This window comes from Aedes albopictus, chromosome 3 (assembly GCF_035046485.1).
Source record: "Aedes albopictus strain Foshan chromosome 3, AalbF5, whole genome shotgun sequence".
In the NCBI taxonomy this organism is placed as follows: domain Eukaryota; kingdom Metazoa; phylum Arthropoda; class Insecta; order Diptera; family Culicidae; genus Aedes; species Aedes albopictus.
In genome coordinates, this window is record NC_085138.1 from 311,249,926 (window position 1) to 311,272,619 (window position 22,694).

At 38.7% G+C, this 22,694-nt stretch overlaps 1 protein-coding gene across 1 annotated transcript in view; it reads right to left on the minus strand.

The window, feature by feature from the left end:
• Nucleotides 1–298: 298 nt before the first annotated feature.
• Nucleotides 299–22,694, minus strand: part of LOC109431042 (serum response factor homolog) — a 536,938-nt gene continuing 514,542 nt past the window's right edge. Inside the window, exon 3 of the mRNA XM_062842469.1 lies at nucleotides 299–421. Coding sequence (XP_062698453.1) covers nucleotides 314–421 — 108 coding nt within the window. The 3' untranslated portion in view covers nucleotides 299–313. The remainder of the gene's footprint in view (nucleotides 422–22,694) is intronic.

The window sequence follows — 22,694 nt, forward strand, 5'->3', positions numbered from 1 at the left end:
TTACGGGTACATTGCTGAGGAATTTCAGGAGTGCGCTGTTGCTGTTATCCACCGGTGAACGTCAAGAGTTCATGCTTCAAAAATTGACTTGTGAGTTAATTTATTATCCTAAATCACAATTTGAATAACTTTAGGCATTTTTGTAATACACTAATAATATTGAATTTTACGTACCGTAACACGAGAACATTAAGTAACACCTTGCTGATAATAATTATATTATTAAACAACATCGTTTTTAATTATTTTGTATGCGTAAACAATATGAAAACTTAAACCTAATTGCAAATACAGAGAATATTGTGGTCTAAAACTAAGTTTTGGTTTCATAAACCAAGAATGTTCCATTTTTTTTTTTTTTTTTTTTTTGAAGTGTACTTATCCAATCAACGGGAAAGAGAAGCTCAATATAGCTGCTTACCTGAAAATAAAAAAAATGAAAATTATTCTACACTGTTTCAGAAATAAGTACTTGTTGTTTAAAGATCAAAATAGAGTATTGGTTTCCATATTAAGCATTTGATTCCCATTTTAATCCTACTAGGGTATGTGTTCCATCAGTAATCTCACGCTCCCATATTCATCCTATCCGAAAACAAGCGATTACGGCGCCGATTGATTCCGTTCTTTTTGTTTTCATGGGTGCTCACTTCTAACAAAAAATACAAAAATAAGAAACAAAACAAACAGCGCTTTCAATCCTTTGTTTTTCGTAGGATGAAAATGGGAGCCACATGCTTAATAAGGAAACGAATACCCTAAATCAACAGATTGTAGCGCTGATGTTTTGTTTCTTACTTTTGTATTTTTGATAGAAGTGAGCACGCATGAAACTCAAAAGAATGGAATCAATCGGTGCCGTAATCGTTTGTTTTCGAACAGGATGAATTTGGGAGCGTGAGATTACTTATGGTACTCGTACCCTATAATACAGAAATATTATCTTCATTATTAAAAGAAAACCGGCACACTTCATCCATTTTTCCCTTTTTTATAGTATTATTTTTTTTTTTGTTTTATTCAATAATTTTGACTAGGTTTAATTCAATCATAAAAAGGTTTTAAATACCGCTTGGAAAATCGACTTTTGATCGAAGGCCCTGAGGGTTATTACTCCTACATCGATCAACTCAATCCGATAAGTTCAGCATATGTTTATACTGTCCATAACTGCATTGCGCATGAAATAATCAAAAATTGCCTTGTTATCGCGATCACCAAGGCAATTTTTGATTATTTCATGCGCAATGCAGTTATGGGCAGTATGGACGTATGCTGAACTTCAACCATGATAATATTCAATAGCGGTTGACGCTGTTTAGTGAATCCCTCTAATAATAACATAGTGTATCACAATGAATTCCTCAGTTATTTGATATCTGATTCAAGTACTCTTGATCTTATGAGAAAAAGATATAATAAGTTTTAACCTGATTTTATCACGCCCCGATTCTGTCTACCACACCAATCACGTTTTTGAACATATTTGATCACCCACTTAAATTCAATAAGTTGTAGTGTAAATCAACTGTCCATACTATCAGAATTTGTTTGCTGATACTTCCACTTCTTGTTTATCTTCTTTTTCCCTAAATTACGACCCTAGAGAGACATGAATGTATTCCATCAACATATTTTATGAGCACTTCCACATTTACGAAATGAAAGCTTTCTTCGTGTATTAAATTGTATTAGGAATTAAATTGAGTGTTGTTTCAGAGATAGGTATTCTCCATGTGAGCTAAAAATGTCTGAGAGTTTATTGGAACAACAATTTAACATGAACAAGAACAACATACCGTTGTTTAATTCTGGCCCATGTTAATAACTATTGACAAATGAAACAGAAGTTGCTTATACAAATAAGAAAGTACACCAATGTGCTAAGTCGAAACTTTGGTACCTATCTGGTACCCTCCAAGCAATTGCCATATAGCACAGATTAAAACTCTTTCTAGAATCTTTATTTTCAAAGGAGTAGGACTATTTAAAGTTTGTCTGAATCAACTTTATCAGAACATGGAAAAGGGGGGCTTAGCTCTTATTGACGCCGAAAGTAAGATGAAATCCTTGTTCATCAAAAACATTCTGCAACGAGACCAATCTGGTAGGAAGGATGATTTTATGATAATGCAAGAACATAGCAACATAGTGACTCGCAAAACTCGAGAGTGGATTCGAACGGGATTAGACATTGAGAACCTAGGTATTGATTTGACGCGTAAAAGAATATACACTTTTCTGTTAGATAAACAAAATATTGTACCTAATATTGTTAAAAAGTACCCTAACAGACCCTGGGATGTCTGCTGGAAAAATCTAAACTCGAATTTCATTAGCTCTGAGGAAAAACCATCGCTACAAAATGTAAATTATTCGATAAGAAAATTGCTGGAACTGTGAATAACTTGTGTAAGTTTTGCGGTGGGATTGATACGCTCGAACCCAGAATAAAATTATGTACAAATAGTAAAAATATATGGGAACAGATAGAGCGTAGCATAAGAGAAAAGTTAAAAATATCATTACATAGTCCCGAAGAAATGCTAAAGAGAGATATACGCGAAAAACAATACCAAAGTAAAAAGGCATTATGGTTAACAACAATAGGAATTAACTGCAACTTAAAGAATTTTGGAAAGAATAATTTAGAAAGTTTCGTTGACAGCATTGTTCGTTGACAGATGGAACAATAAGTTATGGTATAGAAAATGTTTTCAAAAATGGATAAATGTATTGTAACAGGTTCAAATTGTAATAAGTGTTGTAACGTTTTATTTTTTTTTCAATAAAAAAAAAAGAGACGTAAGAGTACATACACCCCAAAACAATGATTTAAGAGCGTTTGGCGCACAATATTCTAAACGATAAACGCTCATAAATAATGCATCAAACACTCACAAACTATCGCACACAAACACTCATACACGGTGCGGTCCTAGTGCATGATTTGCTCTATAGTGGACGCCATCAGTACTCACACATGAAAGGATTGCAAAAGTTTTGTATTGATTTTGTGTTTTTTTTTTAATTGTGAAAAATGCGAAATAGTAATAAATATTTGTGTGGGGCTATTGCAGAAAAAAACAAATAAGCATTGAAAATGTTTTGCTGCTTCTACGTAACCCCTAGAACAGTTTTAGTGAAAAGCCATCGTCAAGTTCACGTTACCATCACCGGTTGGAAATGTTTCACGAAACACTGCGTTGTGCAATATCGTCAACAGAAGGCGCTAGTGTGGAACGTCATACGCAAAGAAACAGAATTTCAGATATTCCGTCGTGAATTTCTTGACAACAAATTCTTCAAGAATTGATAAAGGTAGATTTTTATGGGTTTTAAAACTCCACTAGAAAATATTTCAGGAATTTTTCTAGGGATTCGTTTAAAAAATCGTCGGAAATTTGTCCAGAATTACCTTCAGAACATTCTACAGAATTTATTTAAAAATTATTTCAAAGATTCTCTAGTACATTCTTCCCATGGTTTTCCAGAAAAAAAATCCAGATAATTCTTCAGAAATTCATTCAGGTATTTTTTTTTCAGAAAATCCATCAGTGATTTCTTCAGGAAAAGCTTCTACTGAAAATTCCCACATGAATTTGTCCAAAGTTTTCTTCAAGGATCCATCCAGAAAATCCTGCAGGAATTCCTCCAGAGGTTCTTCCATGATCACTTTCAGTGATTTAGGTAATTGCCTATGTTTCGTTTGAGCTGCTGCATCGTTTATAGCCCTCCGTCAAACGACCCGTTTTTTTGTGATCTTTCATCGTATATTGTTAAAAGCAAAACCGTTACGTGGATCGCTCAGTGACCAAAGCTTCTCCGTGGAAAAAGTACCGAAAATCAGCAATTTTGGATAATTTCAGAATGAAAACAAATTCATCGGATTGTGATGCAAATGTTTTTGCAAAGAATGTGAGCTGTGTATTAATACGGAATTGCTAATGTGTGTTAAGTGTGCTGGACCGTGTGGAATGGTCTAAGTAGTGAGCATCTACGATCTCTTTCTCACGGACTCGTATGGTTGTGATGTGAATGTACGCCTGCCTTCAATGACTGGAGAAATGTTAAGCCAAAGTCACCACTCGCACTCCCGGTTGATGCTAAGTCGATGGATTCTGAAATATCCCAACTACAACGTCAAGTTTCTTCGATTATGGATACGCTGGACCGTATCATGCCTAACGACACTTTTCATAATAATGCAAGTCCACTTCATTCCACACCAGTCGTAACAGCTGAAGTAGTGAGTGGATCAAATATGAGCTATGAAAGTGAACGGAATGAGAACAGTGAGCGACCGGAGACAACTGATGATTGATTTTCTTTGCTGCTGTCGAACATCGACGTAATACAACCGAAAGTGATATAGAGTTTAAGGTACGCAGATGTGTTGGTGTTCCCGTTGGTGACCCTGTATAGGGTTACCATATTGTTCACACATGAAAAGAGTGAATTCAAGAATTCTGATAAAAGAGTACAAAACACGGTGTCAAAATTTTGATTATTATCGAACTTTCATGTACCTCGGATTTTTCTTCATAGAATGTTAGAATTTCGGCTATAATTTAAAAATGCAAAATTTGAAAATATTCTATCGGGGAATATTTGAGTTAGATGAGTTTTTAGCTATTTTCCATACTAAAAGTCAATAATTACTATTTTAGCCCAAACAACGTCCCATACAAAATGTATGGAAAAATTTTTGCCGATGAAATATTTTCTAGTTTTCCGATTATGAATATATAGCCCAAATACTAATCATTTTCGAAGAAAAATCCGAGGTACATGAATGTTCGATAATAATCGAAATTTTTACACCGTGCAAAAGAGTACAGTAATCGAAAAAATATGGATTTCTTTTGATTACATACTGTTTGACACTCTTGAAGTTTTTGATATTCAAGTTCTGTGAACCATTCTTGACACATAGATGTAGGTAAATTTTCTAACAAAGTGAAAAACTAAAGTTGTGTCTACTTAATACATCACTGGATAGTTATTACAGCAGTTTCTAATCTCACATTTTTTTCAGTATTCATGCCAACTATTGACCAATCAAAATACTTGTGTGATAGTGATTTGTTTTCAAATTCCTTTCGTTAAGAATTGACGAGAATTGTCATTTTATTTTTGTTCTCTAGTAGATGGATTTCATGCAATAGGTTTCGTAGGACTTTTTTTTTATTTTTTTTTTGTAAAACAAACTTAGTGTGATGGTTAAAACACGTGACGCTTACGCCGAGGACCTAGGATCGAATCCCAATCCCGACAAACTCGCAAAATGTGAGTTCTTTTTTCGGAAGGGCTAAAATCTCGTTAATACAGATTACAAACTTCTTTTAAGTACTCAATGGAAAATGTAACTCACTGCTTCGTTCAAGACAGTTTAAAAAATTGAGCCTGCTTTCAAAAGGTAATACAGAAACGAAATACTTTCGTTATTTCTTACCCTTCCGATTATTATGTTGAGAGGTATGGCGTTCAGTCTTTGGAATAACTCAAAAACGGATTTCTAAGCTTCCTCTTATTGCACGTCAAAGTGAAGCCATTTTCGCAAAACAAATTAATAAACGACAGTTTTAACAACATTTTTCAACAAGGAGCAAATCATAATCTGAATGAATTAGTGTGATTTCGATGGAAGAAAGGGAAAATAAATATGGCCTTTATTCAGCAGATAAGACCTACCGTTAAGTGATTCTAATTTGTGGCATACTGATTTTTTACTACTTGGTAGGTTATTTTCTTTTGATATGTATATTTTATCAAAAAAATGTAATTTTGCAAAAAAAGAGTACAATTGGGCTCACTTAATCAAAAATAATAGTACGCCCAATTTTTTGCTGAAAAGAGTACATGTGCTCTAAAAAGAGTGCGTCTGGTAACCCTAACCCTGTATGCGTGATGAAGCTGATGCCAAAACGTATTCACTACAGTCTGCTCGATTACATTTCGTTTAAAGTCGTTTTGAAGCGAAGGTGGAAAGAATTAGCTATGTGTGCATCAACCTGGTCCTTCGGAATTAAATTTCGAGAATTCTTTCGACGCTCTGACAATACTTGGAAGCCTTAATAATGTAATGTGCGCTAACAGCTTATTTTAGATAATTTTTGTTTTTTTGTTTTGTTTTATTTATTTTTTATATCATTTGTATGTTGATAATGTTGATCCGAACTGTGTTAGAATGTCAATGTTATGATGCTATGTGAACGTCTTAGAGTTAGCTTTCAGTCTGTACAACCATTATTGTGTTGAAGATGTTGTAAATAAATAAACTCCTCCAGAGATTCCTGCATACAGAAATTCCTTCAGGATTGCCTCCTGATATTCCTGCATGTATTACCCCAGATTTATTGCGGTATTTCCTCTACGGATAACTCAAAATGAGTTTATCCGGTATTTCCTCTACGGATAACTCAAAAATGTCTCCATGGATTCACTATGCATTTTTTTAGGTATTCAAGATTTTTTTTGAAGAAATTCATTTACAGATTTCTTAAAGATTACTTCAAAAAAATCTTCCAATAATTCTATTAAAGGATTTCCCCATGAAATTTAATGTAAACTCCTCAATATTTTTTTCTAGGAATTCCACAATGGATTTCTTAAGACATTTCTTCTGAGATTCCTTCAGAAATATTCCTCCACAAATGCATTCAGTAGTGCTTCCTGAGATTTTTAAAGGGGTGCTACTGAAGTTTTGTTTCTTTCAAAAATTTCTACTGGGATTCCTTCTGGAAATTGAGAACAAACCACTCCTAAGCTTAATTTTTCTGTAGGGAATTCAGCAAAACTTTCTTCAAAACTTTTTCCATGAAGTTTTTCAGATAAGCCAGGGACGATTTTTGGCAAGGCATAATTAGTTTATCATATATGTTTAAGAATGTTACTGATAATATATGTATTTCAGAGTAGATCCCAACGTTTTTTTAAATTTTGGTTTAGACGGATTATGCTTTCACTAAACTTTTCAGAACCAAAGCAATTAATACTTCTGTAAGCCTCTTTTTAATGTTTTATGTTTAGTATGTATAGTAAAATCATGTTGTCTCATATATAGAATTCCCTGAAGAAGCTGTAATAAACATCGAAACGTCGGATGAAGAAGAATATCTGATCGTTTGATTGCAATTGCGACTGCCAAGCCGAAAATCGTACCAGGTTTCCAGATTCCTCAGCCGATAGCTACCTCCAAGTTTTTCAGATATTCATGTATGCGCTAACTTTTCATCGATTAGTTTTCGGGGAGAAATGATAAACTTTAACGCCGAAAACCAATCGAAGAAAAGTTAGCACATCAAATCCCGGCGATTGAATAATCGGTACCAGATATGTATATAGAAACTTCTTTACAAATCTAACAAGGATTCCTTGAGAAATTATTTTCAGCATTTCAACGTTTAGGAAATGTTTTATAATTCTTCCTGAAATTCCAAAATAACTAAAAAAACAATGAAGTTTTCTAAGAAATCCTTGGAGAATCTTCTCAAGAAATTCCTTAAAAAAACTCCTATCAAGAAATCCCTCAAAATCTCCAGGAGATACTTTTTGAAACTCCTAGAAATAATTTTGTTGGAATTCCTGAACAAAAATTCCTGAAACAATTTTTGAGTTTATCTTTTATGCCATTCCGAATGCTACGAATGCCTTGGACAATACGTATGAGAATATTTGAAGAAGCTCCTTTAGGCTCAAGCATTCGTCATCATTTTACGGTAATAAAAAGCAGTTTTTCGTTGTAAATCAAAAAATGACTACGAAAATTTATTCACTGTATTGCATTCCTCATTTGGAATGCGGTAAATCCATTTTCGTTACAAAAATGTTTGGTTTAAACGAAAAAACTGCTTTCGAATGTTTGATGATGATGATGATTTCAATGACGAATGGTTCAACGTTAAGGTATCTCATTCATTCTCAGAAAAAAATAAGGATTCTAGAAATAGCTAAGGGTGAATCATGAAAAACTCTTAGAGGAACGAAAGGAGTGATCCTGGGAAAAATCAGGAAAAATATTTCTGGTACACTCCAGAGCAAATCTTTCAAAAAATTCTGGAGCTACCCAATAATGAATCCTTGAAAAAATCTTTGAAATAATACTTGGAGAAATATTAGGATGAACCCATGGCGGAATCCATGTGGGGATTCTGTGAGAACTCCGAAGAATATCCTTTAAAAATCTATTGGAATCCCAGGAGGAATCATTGGAAGAATTCCAAATGAATCCTAAATAATTCCTAAGAGTAATTTTTGAAAAAATCACACGATAAATCTATCTATCTATATATATAAAAATGAGTTCGAAGTCCCTTTGAGGCAACAAAACCTACGAACGGATGAACCAATCAGCATGGCTCTTGCACGGACCGATTCGTATTCATGGTGGCTGTGTTTATATGTAGAAATAATTATGAAAAACAGTAAAAAAAACAAAAAAAAATGTAAAATTACAGATTTTCTTATGAGCGGGGAAGAAATTCAACACGATTGCAACAAAACCAATCTAGAGTGCGGTGCTTAAATGAGCTGAAAAGCTGTCAAACCACCACAAGATTCTTTATTACACCAACGAACCTAACCTCAAAATGACTGACAGATCTCAGGTCATTTTGACAGATGCAACATGAACATGAAAAGGACGGAAACAAGATCGATAAAGTAGAATATATGATCCGTCTTTTTTGTGCATGTGTGCTGTTTGTTAAAATGACCTGAAAATTGTCAAAGATTTCCATGGCAAGCTTTGTTTTTGTAATGAAGAATTGGCAAGACAAAGTTTGCCGGGACAGCTAGTCTTTGATAAAATCGCGGGTGAAATCCTAGCAGGACTGTGTGGAGGAATTTCTGTACGAATCTCTGGACGAATCTTGAAAAAAAAAAAATATCTGCCGTGCAACATTGGAGACAGATTCTAGAGAGATATACTGAAGAAATTCTGAATGTAATCTATAGGAAATCTACATTGAAAAAAAAAGTCCGAGATGAAACCCTGGATGATTGACTAAAGGAATTTAGGAAGGAGTAGTGAAGAAACCGCGAGAGTAATCTAAAGGTTCCGTGGAAAATCTACTGGTGAAGTCCCAGGATGAATACCAGAAGGAATTCAAAATCAATTCTTGAAGCAATTGATGACGAATGCGAATTCATGCTTCTTTGTGCAAATGCTGGCAGAAAACTTGTAAGTTATAATGCTGCATTATTTTCATTGTATAATTGTAAAAAATAGCTCTGATTCGATGCATAATTTGGTCGTATTGATCCAGCGTAATGTAGTTTTATATTCTAGTGAAATCAACACACGGTTTTTTCCCTTCTGAAGGAAGAACTCACATTTTGCGAGTTTATCAGCAGTGGGATTCGATCCCAGGTCCTCGGCGTGATAGTCACGTCATACTAGATCCGCTCCACAATATGCTAATTGTCTCAAGATTCACTCACCGTCTTGTAAAAGTTGTTGGCAAAAATGAAAAAAAAAAAAAAAAATGTTTTAGGAAATAAGCCTGTTGGAGGTCATGGAACGTTGAAACTTAGATTGGCTAATGTCGAATAGATGAAAATGATATTTAAAATTAACCCTCTAATACTCAACTCCGCCTTTCGAAGGGATATAGTTTGAGCATTCTTGTTTTTTTTTCTGTCCTAGGAAATCAAAATATCAATATTTTGGCTAATATTTAGGACTATTCTGTATATCTCAAAACGGTTTTAGGCGTATTTTGAAGAGCGGTGTCTGGCTATTTGACCGGACACCTTTTGGCCGATTCAAAATCAAAGGAGTTTAGAAGAACTTTTTGACATGCTGGATACCAACATGATCATCTGATATATTTCCTTCTTTTATTCGTGGGCTATTATTTCAAGTTTTCCATTTAGAGATTGGTTGACGCTGAAACTGCCATTATTTTATCAGAGATTTATCCTTGTGGAGCCTCGTAGCCGTGCGGTTAGGGTCACCAAGCTTCTAATCGCACCATGCCTTGGGGTTGAAGGTTCGATTCCCGCTCCGGGCGATGAAACTTTTCATGAAAATAGTTTCTTTTCCGCATCCACTGGTGCATGCTCCGTGTGTCCCTTGTATAATGTTTAAGGTTGAAGGATTCGTCATTGACATAACCGTCATCATTGAAAATTCGAAAGGAGTTTTCTCGCTCAAATATAAAATGTTTCAATTGAAAATGTATTCACTGTAATGCATTCTCCACCCGGAATACAGTGAATACAGTTTCACTGCGGACATTTCAGTTTTGAACGAGAAAACTGCTTTCGAATTTTCAATGATGATGATTATGTCAATGACGAATCCATCAACCAGTATCTTTCAGTCTGTACAGCCTCTGGCTGAAGACGGTGTCCGCGTCTTTTTCTTTGAAACATAGGCTGCTCTTTCGAGTTAAAGTAATGTGGGCAGTGGTATTATCACTTGAGCTCATAATTCATTTTTGGTCAAACGGTATTCGGCCAAACGACCCCCAGTATCCATAGAATGCACTAAACTCGAGGAATGTTAGAAACCCAAGGAACTCAAAGCATCTTCTAAGACTTCGAAAACAAATTTGAAAATCATTTATAAAGATAATTAGATAGGCAGCTAAACAACCCATTCGGCTTAACATACTTTGGCCCGACTTTGGTTAAGCGTGCTTTTACCTAATGACCGGATCCTCCTAGTTGTGCATAGGAGTCATTACCCGAGCAGGAACGAATAACTGACACATAACTGCAGCATACCAAAGTCAGGTATCATACCAAGACAAGGTATTGGTCGGTTATCCAGGTATTGAAAATAGCTTATTTTGGTATTTTGTAGGTATTGATACAATATCTCAATGAGTTATTGGTTTGGTGTTGAGGACTGCTTGAGGTATTATTCAATTATGGAGAAATCGCTATTTGTATGAAAAAATCGGTGTTTATTATTTAGGTATTGCCATACCTGAAGTCATTATTCACGCATTATGCACAGAATACACACCAGTTATTATTTTAGGTATTTTACATCTTATGCAGGGCTACTTAATACCTCATTCAGGTTGTAGGTATTCGGTTTTCCGTACCTGAGTTAGTTATTGTTCAGTTATTTTCTCCTGCTCGGGTACGGCCCACGTGTACTACGTCAACGTGGTGAGCGTCAGCTAAGGCACGAAGAATGTTGAATGGCAGATGCAATACTCTTTTCGGGAAAATGGTACATTCGGGGAAATATATTTCGGGAAAACTGCATTTGGGGAACGTGAAACGGGGAAAAATTTAGGCATTGGAGGGTTAAAATAAATACCACTTTACATTTTTTTTGCTGCGGCAATGATGTTCTGATTAATCCAGCATTTCGTACATAAAGAAAGAATTCATACTGGGTCTTCTTCTTCTGCTTCTTTTTCTTCTTTGCCTTCTTGGCGTAACGTCCCACTGTGACAAAGCCTGTTTCTCAGAGGGTTCTATGAACACTTCCACAGTTATTATCTGAAAACTTCCTCTACCAATGACAATGTGTATATCGTGTGGTAGGCACGAGCATACTATGTGCCCAAGAAAGTTAAGGAAATTCACATTACGGAGAGTTCTTGGACTGACCGGGAATCGAACCCATCACGCTTAGCATGGTCATGGTAAATATCCGTGCCTTTGCAGCTGCGGCTATATGGGCTCAGATCATATACTGAAAATAAATCAACACAACATTGATATAAAGGAAATTTTTCGGTAGATTCAAAAGCAAAACACAACCCTGTTTACGCCCTGCTGAAAGCCTGACCTGAGAAAATTAGTGCCCCGAAAATTACACGGGGTTAATTTGCAAATGTGCACCGTAAAATTTAATTGACACTCTCGCGTGAATAAGGCTTGAGTCTGGTATACCTGTCGGTACCCAATTGTACCCCACCGCCGGTTCGGACTGATATCGAGGTGTAAACGTATAGCTTCTCTGGCAGAAGGCACTAGCAACATCAACAAAGAAGAATTCTGGGGTATCATGTTTCAGGGTACTCTTCTCTCGCATGAAACACTCTTTGCGTGACTTCCGATACGATTTTTTTTTTCTTTTTATAGCATTGCTCAGAAAGGACTTGAAATTTAGCAACAACTACTTTCTATTGAATTTTCAGCAGATGAAGTTAACTCAGTTTGGTCATATTCTAAAAACAAAGAATTTAATCTGGTATTATATAACGAGTTCCCTAAAAATCAATTTGTCAATATCATCTAGAAAAGGTAATGAAAATGATTTAAAATCATGAGAATAAAAAAAAAATCAATCAATATACATCTACTAGTACATGTGTCAGGGTTGGCAAATGTCACGAAATGTCAGTGGAAAAAATATCATAACTTTTTTCCGTTCTATTTTTCTGTTTCAATTAACATTAACATTACTGGGGCTAGTGAAATTGGCAAATAACCAAATGACATTTTTATGACACTTTCTAATGCTGATTAGTATGATGTCACTATTACATAATTCATCATATAGATCGGAGATCAATTTTATGGAAATTTATGGTGATTTATAACATTTTTGTCACCACTTCGGTAGTTTTAGCTAAACAAATGAAAATTATTGCTATTGTGTTTTTAGCAACATTTTTTACTGCGTTCAATAGATCCATGAAAGAAGACCTCATTACCATCAGGTGAATTGCTCTATTTTTTGGAGTCCTTGGTTGCACTTTTTTCAGCCAGCTCATCGTGAGGCGAGGAATCGTCCTCCTCCTCATCCTCCGAGGATGCACGTCTCATTTATCAGTGAGCATTAACCATAAAAACTGATGCTGCGATAAATGTGCACCTATTTATCTTGCGGGCACCAAGGGAAACGGGGACTTGGTTCAGTGGCTGTCCCCTCTCTGTGCGGTCTATAATCATTGCCGGAGTACTTCGAACGGGACAGGTTGCGCCCAAGAAGCGCTTACAGGTGAACCGTTACGAAGGCTGCCACTACTGTGGCAAGGATTCATCCAGGTATTTCGCAACTTAATTTAATTTCCCCTTCCAACGCACGGTGGTGGTAGTGGTTGTGGTGCCTTGCCGGAGAAAATGTGGCACCATGATGTATCATTTTTCGCGCCTCGTTTCGGGTTTTGGACTTTTGGATCACATGGCAGGTATACTGATATTCATAATGATAGGCACCCTTCAATTTCAAACTTAGTAATGTTTCGACATAAAAATACATACATCCATATATTTGCACTACATCACGATTAGAATACTTTGTTTGCGGCTGTCACTCTCGATCCCACGATCATGCCCAATGGTCCCCAGATTATACCCCACTTGATGCGACAAACGTGATCTCTAGGGTCAAGTGGGGTAAAATGCCATTTTTCAAACTTTCATCGTTTTCAATTATAATTAGCCTCATTTGTTAGGCTTTCAAAGTGGTAACAGCAACTAGACAATATTTGCTCGATACTTCAGCAAAAATATTCACTAAACTATTGCATTTTCATTGATTTTTAGCGATTTTAAAAACTGATTTGTAAAACGGAAGTGGCGCAAAAAGACCATCTGCCATGGGGTAAGATGCCACTTCATGAAAACATTAAAAAATTACGTCCATCAGTTTTCGGGCATTTCCGACTCCTTTATCCCCCCTCTGTCCGCTTTTTTCGTATACTCAATAAATCGAGTGTTTCCCTTCTCCCCGCAAAACGATGATCGTAATATTTGAATGACCCCTAACATGGAAAGCGTAGACATCAACAACCATGCGTCTCCATAGGTGCCTCAATCTCGTTGGGAACACTTGGCGGGTAATAAAATCACCAGAAAACCTTAATTGCAAGCACGAAAAACCGGAAGTTGCCAATTTTCATTGAGAAATCAAAAGATTTTCCGTGGGTTTGGCGGCCTAGCTTCTAGAAGAATGTTTAATGCAGTCATATCTTGACTCCATTCACCTATAGTACTGATCAAGTCCCATTCAGGAATGATTTTATGAGTTGGGCCATTTTACCCCATCTTGGCATTTTGGGCTTTGTTCCCCTACATGCACGTGGTTGTTAGTCGTCAGTAAGAATCCGAGGAAGACGAATTTTTCAACTACCTCAAAAGTATCTCGTCTATCGTGACATCACTTCCTGGACCTGGAGCGGATCTGGTGTCATGGATAAACCACGTGCTTCTCACGCCGAGGATCTGGGATCGAATCCCTCTCCCGACAAACTCGCAAAATGTGAGTTCTTCCTTCGGAAGGGAAGTAAAGCGGGGGTCCCGAGATAAACTAGCCTAAAAATCTCGTTAATACAGAAAAAAAAGAAAGACTTCTTGGACCGAATCCAGTCGTATTCGATTCCACTTACCAGCAAACATCTGTAAAAACCTCGCTACTCAGACGAACGCATCATTTTGCAAAGCAGCAAACGTCGACCTACCTACTCCCCTTCGAGCAAGGTGCGATCGATAACTTGCTTCCTTTTGACCGGGTCGAGCGGAATCCATCCGAGAGCTCATCTGATTGAACGATCAAATTCCATTTTTCAGTGATTTCGTTTTTGTTATCGTTCCCATTCCTTCGCACTCCCTCCACGGCACGATCGTTTGTTCCGAAATTCTCCAGTGCACGGCGGCGGCAGCGATATGGGACCGCGCGACGACTACGACCAAAGCGACGATGTGCGGCGAGAAAAATTGAACCCGATCGAGCGGAACCGATTAGATCAATTTGTTTCATCGCTAATTTGCTACAGTCGTTTATGATTTATTGACGCGCTTGGGTGTGTGTGTGTGCGATGGTTTCTGTTTTGTTCAACACCTTACCTTTAGGCATTTCTCTTGAGTGTGACCGGGTGGCGCATGGAGCACACTCTTCGTCAACGCTTTCATCCAGAATCCGAAGAGAAAGATAGCTAAGTTCCGCGGGACGACGCAAAACTCATCAAGTAATTTTCCAATGGAACGAGGAACGACGTTCTGTTGGTTGGTACGCATTGTGTTTGGTAATTTGATTTTTGGATTTTGATGTTTTCGTTTCGCACAACAAAAACTGTCCGGGCGGGACAAGGCTCAAGCCTGTCCGGGTCGCCCGGGAGAGAGTTAATCATCATCGCCAGTGTCATGGTGGATTGGATTGTCTCGGACTGGGCGATTGAACGTGAGCGCGTGCAAAGACTTGACAGCCCTAACAACCCGTGGCGAATGTGACACAGTTCGATACTGGTGATTGGTTGATGACAGGTGGCCGGATATTATGTCGATGAAGGGATTTCAAAATGACCAATTGGTCAATGAGGTGTCAATGGTCCAGTTTGCATTATGGTTGAGTGTTTTTTTTTCTATCCTGTTTTCGTTTGTCATTTATTATTCTAAATCCCCAACGCGGAGCGGACCTGGTGTGGTGGTTAGAACACTTGACTATCACGCCGAGGACCTGGGATCGAATCCCACTCCCGACATACTCACAAAATGTGGGTTCTTCCTTCGGAAGGGAAGTAAAACGTGGGTCCCGAGATGAACTAGCCTACACACCTAGAAAATATCATGTAATTTCAAGTGTCCTGAACCTGACATATACGAGCATCTTCAAAAACACAAATTAAGAGGTTATAACATGTAAATTCACGTCTTTCAAGACACCCCAAAATAAAACTTGTTTTTTCTTAGCGTCTAGCAATCGCTAGAACCTATTTGACAGATAAAACATAGAAAAGAAAAATATTGTCATGCATGGGATTCGAACACCGGATCTGCTGATCGTGAGCCACGTCGCTTCCCTCTCGGCTATTTCACCGAGTTAGATGGTGACTGATGAACGTGATACTGAATCTACGTTTCTGGTGAAACGGATTTGTTGACATCTAACGCAACCAACCAGCACTTACTTGATGCACTTAAAATTGAGTCCAATTTGTGATTCAGTCTTGAAAACGTTTACGTGTTTTGGTGATTCCGTTTCGTGAAAATTTCAGAATTTGTAAGTGTGTAGGGTTAAAAATCTCGTTAATACAGACAAAAAAAATCCCCAACGCACACGTGCAATCTGTGTTGATCTACGCCAGTGAATCAGTGATATGTATCAGTAGAGTGCACTCAACGGCTGCAGGTCTTCATCAACAGCTTCCCGGCAGTGCTCGCAGTATATGGTTGCCGCTGTGCTTCACGTCATTTTATACCATCTGGATCTCTTGTGGACCCAGCATTTATAGGACAACCATTCAGCGTTCATGCAACATGCTTACTTACTCGCCTTACCGGTCAGTCTAAGGCCTAAGTGTCCTCTGCTGTACGTAGGAATCTTCTCCAGTCTACTCGGTCCATGGCTGTCTGTCTCCAGTTCCGCACTCTGGCGAAGAATCCACAAATCATCCTCCATTTAATTGACCCACGACGTCTTCTTGTATCGGTCGGATAACTCTCGAGAAGTATTTTAGTCGGGTTGCTATCTGACATCCTGATGGCGTGGCCCGCCCACCGTAGCCTCCCGATTTGCGCGGTGTGGACGATGGTTGGTTTTACCAACACCAAGAAAAAAATCTACTCAGTGGCTGAGTTGCTCTTACTCAGAAATCAAAAAATCCTTTGTTTTCTTACTGAGTTTCAGCTAAAAGTGGGACAACCAATTGCTAATGAGTTGCCCCACTTTTAGCGGAAACTGAATAAGAAAACAATGGATTTTTCGATTTCTGAGTAACACCAACTCAGCCACTGAGTAGATTTTTTTCTCGGTGAACAGCAGCTGATGCAGTTCGTGGTTCATTTTCTTTCTCCTAATGGTACATTTAGGACTGAAAGAATTCCGAATATTCTGGAAGGTGGTAGTGAAAAAGATCAATGGACCGCCATCAAGAACGATTTCATCGCTATCGGCGAGAATAATTTGGGTGAGCTACGCACCCGGAGAAAGCAGTGGATCACAGATGTTACCTGGAGGAAGATAGAGGAGCGAAGGAACGCCAAAGCCCCGATGGAGCGAGCGAAAACACGAAGAGCCAAAGCCGAAGTCCGTCGGCGCTATTCAGCTCTCGATAAGGAACTGAATCGCTTATGTAGAAGGTATAAAAGAGCGTAAGTGGACTCCCTAGCCGGCGAAAGCGAGAAATCCGCTAACACCGGCGACATCCGTCTCCTCTGCGATGTTTCACGTCGCCTAAATAGGACTAAGATGGATGCTAAGATGTCCGTGAAAGGCACGTCTGGACAGTTACTGACCGACCCGGCTGACCAGTGGAAACGCTGGTTCGAGCAGTTTGGAAACCTTTTTCAAGTATCGCCCACGCCATCAACACCTCAGCATGATCCGCCAAGGGTTCGACGCATTACCCGTGTCAACACCAAAGCTCCATCAGGAGAAAGAAACAGCCATCAGTAGCATGAAATCGAACACTGGGGGTCAATCGCATATCAGCTGAGATGCTCAAAGCTGACCCCGTAGTATCCGCACAACTACTGCATCAATTATTCTGCAACATATGGGAAACCGTGACATTTCCGGCAGACTGGATGCAAGGCGTCTTAGTAAAGGTACCCAAAAAGAGTGACCTGATTGTATGCGATAATTGGCGGGGCATCATGTTACTGTGTATCGTTCTCAAAGTCCTCTGCAAAGTGATCCTTAACCGGATACAGGAGAAGATTAACGCAACTCTCCGACGGCAGCAAGGACCATATTGTCCCGCTCCGTATCATCCTGAAGCAAACCAATGAATTCCAAGAGTCTCTCTACCTGTTGATCATTGTTTACGAAAAAGCTTTCAATCGTCTCAATCGACAGGGTGCAGCATTGAGCTTCATAGGCCCTGAACCATTCTGTGGTGTTCCTGTGGCGGTACGAAGGCCACCTCCTCCCACTTCAGCGGCCAGCCTAGTGCAGCAAAAGCCAGGACTATGCTAAATTTGAATAAGAGAGACCTGAGGGTAATAACGGGCCTTATGACTAGTCACTGCCCCAGTAGGTAGATGGTATACAAGATTGAAAAAATCCAATCATCTGAGTGTCGTTTTTGTCAAGGTGAAAATGACACCGCTGAACATTTACTCTGCAGCTGTGGAGTTCTGTCGAATCAAAGGTTGTCAAAATTTGGAAAAGGGTTATTAGAGCCCTTTGAAATTTGGCAAAGTAATCCCAAGAGGGTAATAAACTTTATCAAACGAGTTCCCAGCTAACACAAAGTCCTATAAGATGTTGAACAGGATGCTAAAGTGAAGGCCATATGCGTACCGATTCCATTTAACCGGGTGTAAAGTGTGCGTATATCGCCTCCATTTTTGCATCTTATCCAACATCATATATGATCGTGTGTTGACTGGGTTGTGCCTAGTTGGGATCAAGTGCTTTATCAATCAATGTCCATCACAGCTCAATTGTGACAGGATAATCGATTAGCACCAAATTAAATATGGGTCATACCACAATATACCTAAATAATGGACGCAGTGGTTAAAAGGCTCTACAGATGAGGAAAAAAACCGTCTCAATCACGGAAACATGTGGGGAGCCCTCAGGTGCAAGGGTCTCCCTGAGAAAATCATAGGCCTCATTGAAACACAGGCGCAGCCTCAACAAAGAAATTATGATCTGGCAACATGTCAAGGCGATGGTGAACAAACGCCCAGGATGGATTCAGTTCGGCCTTCTGCACCACCATAGCTCAGGACTGAAAGTAAATTAGAGACTTCTCGTTCGAATAGTCAATTAAAAGAGTTACTGGTAATTGAACGAAATTATTAAAAAAAGTTGCTTCTTGGCTACTACAAAATTGTAGAAGGAAAAACACATTTTAGAGGCAAAACGCTCACTGGCAATTTCCGCTATGACTGTAGTTAACTATCTAGGAGCTCCATCAAACTCTTACTCTTCCTATCATCAAATGGAGCGGCAGATAACTTTTGAGGGGAGAAAAAGATATCTCTATGTTTTACATGTTATGTTTCAGCTTTCAATTGATGCAATAATTTTCAAAATCGGTAGTTGCCAATATGGTGGAAAAAAAATTTGATATTAAAATCCAAGATGGAAGTCGAAATCAATATGGTCGACCTATGTAACTATAACTATTATAACTATTAATAGTTGCTCCATCTTTCCTCTTTCAACAACGTTTCGTTTTTAAGGCTGCTTTTGGAGAAACTTTCGAGTTATAACGGTTTAAATGGCTCTAATATGTAATGGCTATAACTACTTTAACAGTGGCAGGAGGCGTTTTTAGAGAAGTGCGGGAGCGTTTCATAGGGGTACCATGAGATCCCATGAGCTTTGCAGAAGGTTCCATGAGGTCCTAAGGGCGTTTAAGAAAGTTCCAGATTCATGTTGAGGGTTCTAGGGGTCTCAGGAGCGCTTCAGGGAGTCAGGAGCTTTTAGGGGATCTCTGAAGCATTCAAAGGGGCTCCAAAGGGTTTCAAGGGGGCCCTAGGATATCACAGGAGCGTTTCAGGTTATTTTTGAAAGGGTACCTAGAGGCAGTGTTTCAAAAACTCAAATACTCAAATCTCATGGTTGAATTGTTTCACGCGACATTCTTGACTCGCCAAACTCACCGCCGAAAAAAGTCATTCAAGTTGTCTCGTGATGTTACTCATTCCTTTATTTCTTGGTAGTCTTATCACTTACAACGAAGTTTTTAGGATTGTATGACAGAACAAGATCAAATTTTACATACAATAACAATGAATATCATTTAAATTGATTTGGATTTGTTTTACAAGCAAACGAGATTGCGGCGCTTGACTCGTGAGAGTGAGATTTTGCATGAAAATCACACGCGTGAGAAAATGACTCAGAATCGCGCGTGAGTTTGCTCACGCAGGAACGGTTCATGAGTGAGCTTTGAGTGTGAGACTACCAACACTGTCTGGAGGTCTAACAAGTGTTTCGGGGGTCTTCAGAGGTTTCACGGGGCCTTCGGAGATTTCTGGGGTGTTCCAGGGCATCTCGGGGCGCTTCAAGGAGTCTCAGGGGCGTTCCAGAGTGTTTCAGATGCATTTTATGGGATATTAGGGGTGTTTCAGGGGTTTCAGGGGGTACTTGGAGATCTCAGGGCGTTTCAGGGGATATTAAGGAGAACATAGAGATGACAAGGGTTCCCTGGAATTTCAGGGGATTTCAGTAGGCCCTAAACTCTCTGAAACGCCTGTCCTGAAATCTTTTACAAAGCCCTTTAAAGGCTGTTGAGACCCCTTTGAATCGCTTTTAAAACCTCTTGAAACGCACCTGAAATCCCCGTTATACTATTTAATCGCCTTTAAAATTCTGTAATCTCTTTGGAATACCCTTGAACGCCCTTAACCCTCCTTTGGCATTAGGGTGATTTTTGACCCAAACCGTACATTACGTCAGCGAGCTGCAGCCAACGTGATGCAATAGGAAGGTTAAAAGGCTCCTGATTCATCATCAAAAAGTACAACACTATCAAAGAAAACCTCGCTCGTAGAATATAAAGCAAGTGCGGTGCAGTTGAATTATCAAACAAACGCGCTTTCTTAAGGACAAGATATTTAGAGTACATAGCTCAAATTTTCTAGAGCACCGTTTTTTAGAACCGCTGAACGGATATGGATGTAAAAGCATCATGGTGATTGTTCAGTGGTTGTCAACATCGTGATGCATTTTCATCCAAACCCGTTCAACGGTTCTAAAAACGGTGCTCTAGAAAATTTGAGCTATGTACCCTAAATACCTTGTCCTTAAAGGTTAAAGATTGTTTTGGAGTGATTTCTTGACTAGCCTATCTGCGGATGTTGAAAAAGTGTATGTATAAACATCTGAAAAATATATTATGGTACATGAAAAAAAAAAATGATTAAAAAAAAATGAAATCCTAATAAGGCACTAACAGAGCGTAACTGCTATTGAATCTAATGCTTTCTTGCGAGGCTTTTGATCGTATTTCTTCTCCCCATGTAATCTATCACACTATTTCAAAAAGGAGGATATCTTATATGTGCTGGTATAATCAGCTAATTACCTGAATAGGTTTCAAAGTTGCAAAAGAGTTTAAGGAGGGTGATAAACTAGCAGATTTGAGGATAAAATCATGCGGAGTTTCAGGTGGCTTCCAAGAGAGTTTCAGGGAGATTTTAAAGACGTTTCCGTTTTCAGAGAGACTTAAAGAGGGTTCAGAGAGGTTCTCAGAGAATTCAGGGTGTTTCCCAGCAGTTTCAATGCGTTTCAGCTGGGGACCTCAGAGTGGATTTCAGAGGAGTTTTGGGGTATTTCAGCGCGTTTTAGGACCTTTCAGGTGCTTTTAGAGGCATGTCGTACCGTTTCATGGGGTTTAGAGAAGTTTTAGTGGCCTTATCGGGTTTCAGAAGGATTCGGTATAGTTTTAGGGGGCTTCACAGGATTTAAGTAGGGATGGGACCATTCTCTTTGCAAAGAGTTACACTCACTTGCTATTTTCTCAGCTCAGAAGCATGCCATAAAAAACAGTGTATGGGGGAACTTTAGAAAGTATGGGTCTCACACGCGTACCAAAGTTTTGAGACAGCTGAGAAGGAAATTCTCCACGAGGTGAATGTAAATTATACTCACCTTGTGGAGACTTACTTTCAGAGCTCTGTCACGACTTTGGTATGCGTGAGTAGGAGCCGACCTACTGATAACTGGTATGCGTATACGACCCATACTTTATTCGGCAAACTTTTCGATAAAACTACAAGATACAAGTCCTCCATACACTGTTTTTTGGTAGTATACTTCTGAGCTGAGAAAATGGAAAGTGAGTGTAACTCTTTGCAAGTGCGTGATCCCGTCCCTTGATTTAAAATAATCTGCAAGAAAGTTTCAGAGTGATTTAAGAGGCGATTCTATGAGTTTCAATACGTTTCAGTGTGTCAGGCACTGCAGGGAGTATCAGAGAAGTTAACGGGCTTTCTGGTATGTTTCAGGGTGGTTTCATTGGTGTTTTTAAGTGTTTCAGGGCATTTTTGGGGGCTTTAGAGGGGTTCCCGGTGATTTGAAGAAGCTACACTACACAAGCTTTCAGATGAGGCTCACTGGGGCTTTGCTTTAGAAGGCTCTCCAGATGCATTTCAGGGTGTTTCGAATGGGTCCTAAAAGTTTTAGGGAGCTTCACAGGCTTGTGGATGAGCTTTAGGGGATTTCAAGGCGATTCCGGGTGTTTCATGGGTTTAAGTGGCTTCCAGGATGTTTCAGGATGTTTGCGTAGATTTCAAGGGATTCAGAGGTTTTTTTTTGTTTTTATTTTTGTGTATTTTAACTAGTTGCTAATTCTACACTCAGGATTCAGAGGTTTTCAAACGAGTTTCAGATGATTCGTCATCAGAATCAAACATGATTCTTCATCCTCAGAGAGCTCGATATCGATCACAGTGAGCAATGTGTATGTTATTGGTTTATATTTACTAAGTAGATCATAACCACAGAGCTATAGGTCATCATATACAAGGAAGTTCTAGGAAACCATCAAACAGATATTGAACTCACCACACATAATTTTATGAGGCACTGTAAGTATGAATTTTATTCGTCATTCTCCAATGCATCACTAATTAAGCATGTAGATCCGCTGACCTATATACTTTAGGGAGGGGAGTTCTCGAATACTCTTAGCAAGCACTGCTCGACAAAATTCCACAAAATTTGGTGTTATGGGATGAGAAAAAAAGAACAGGGGTTTTGGGACCCTAGAAGTGTCATAGTGAAAGAATTTTTAAAAAATATTGGACCGGGCCTTCACAGTTTAAAACCGAAGTTTGTATGGAGAACTTGGGGTGTTCAATTGATACGTGTATCA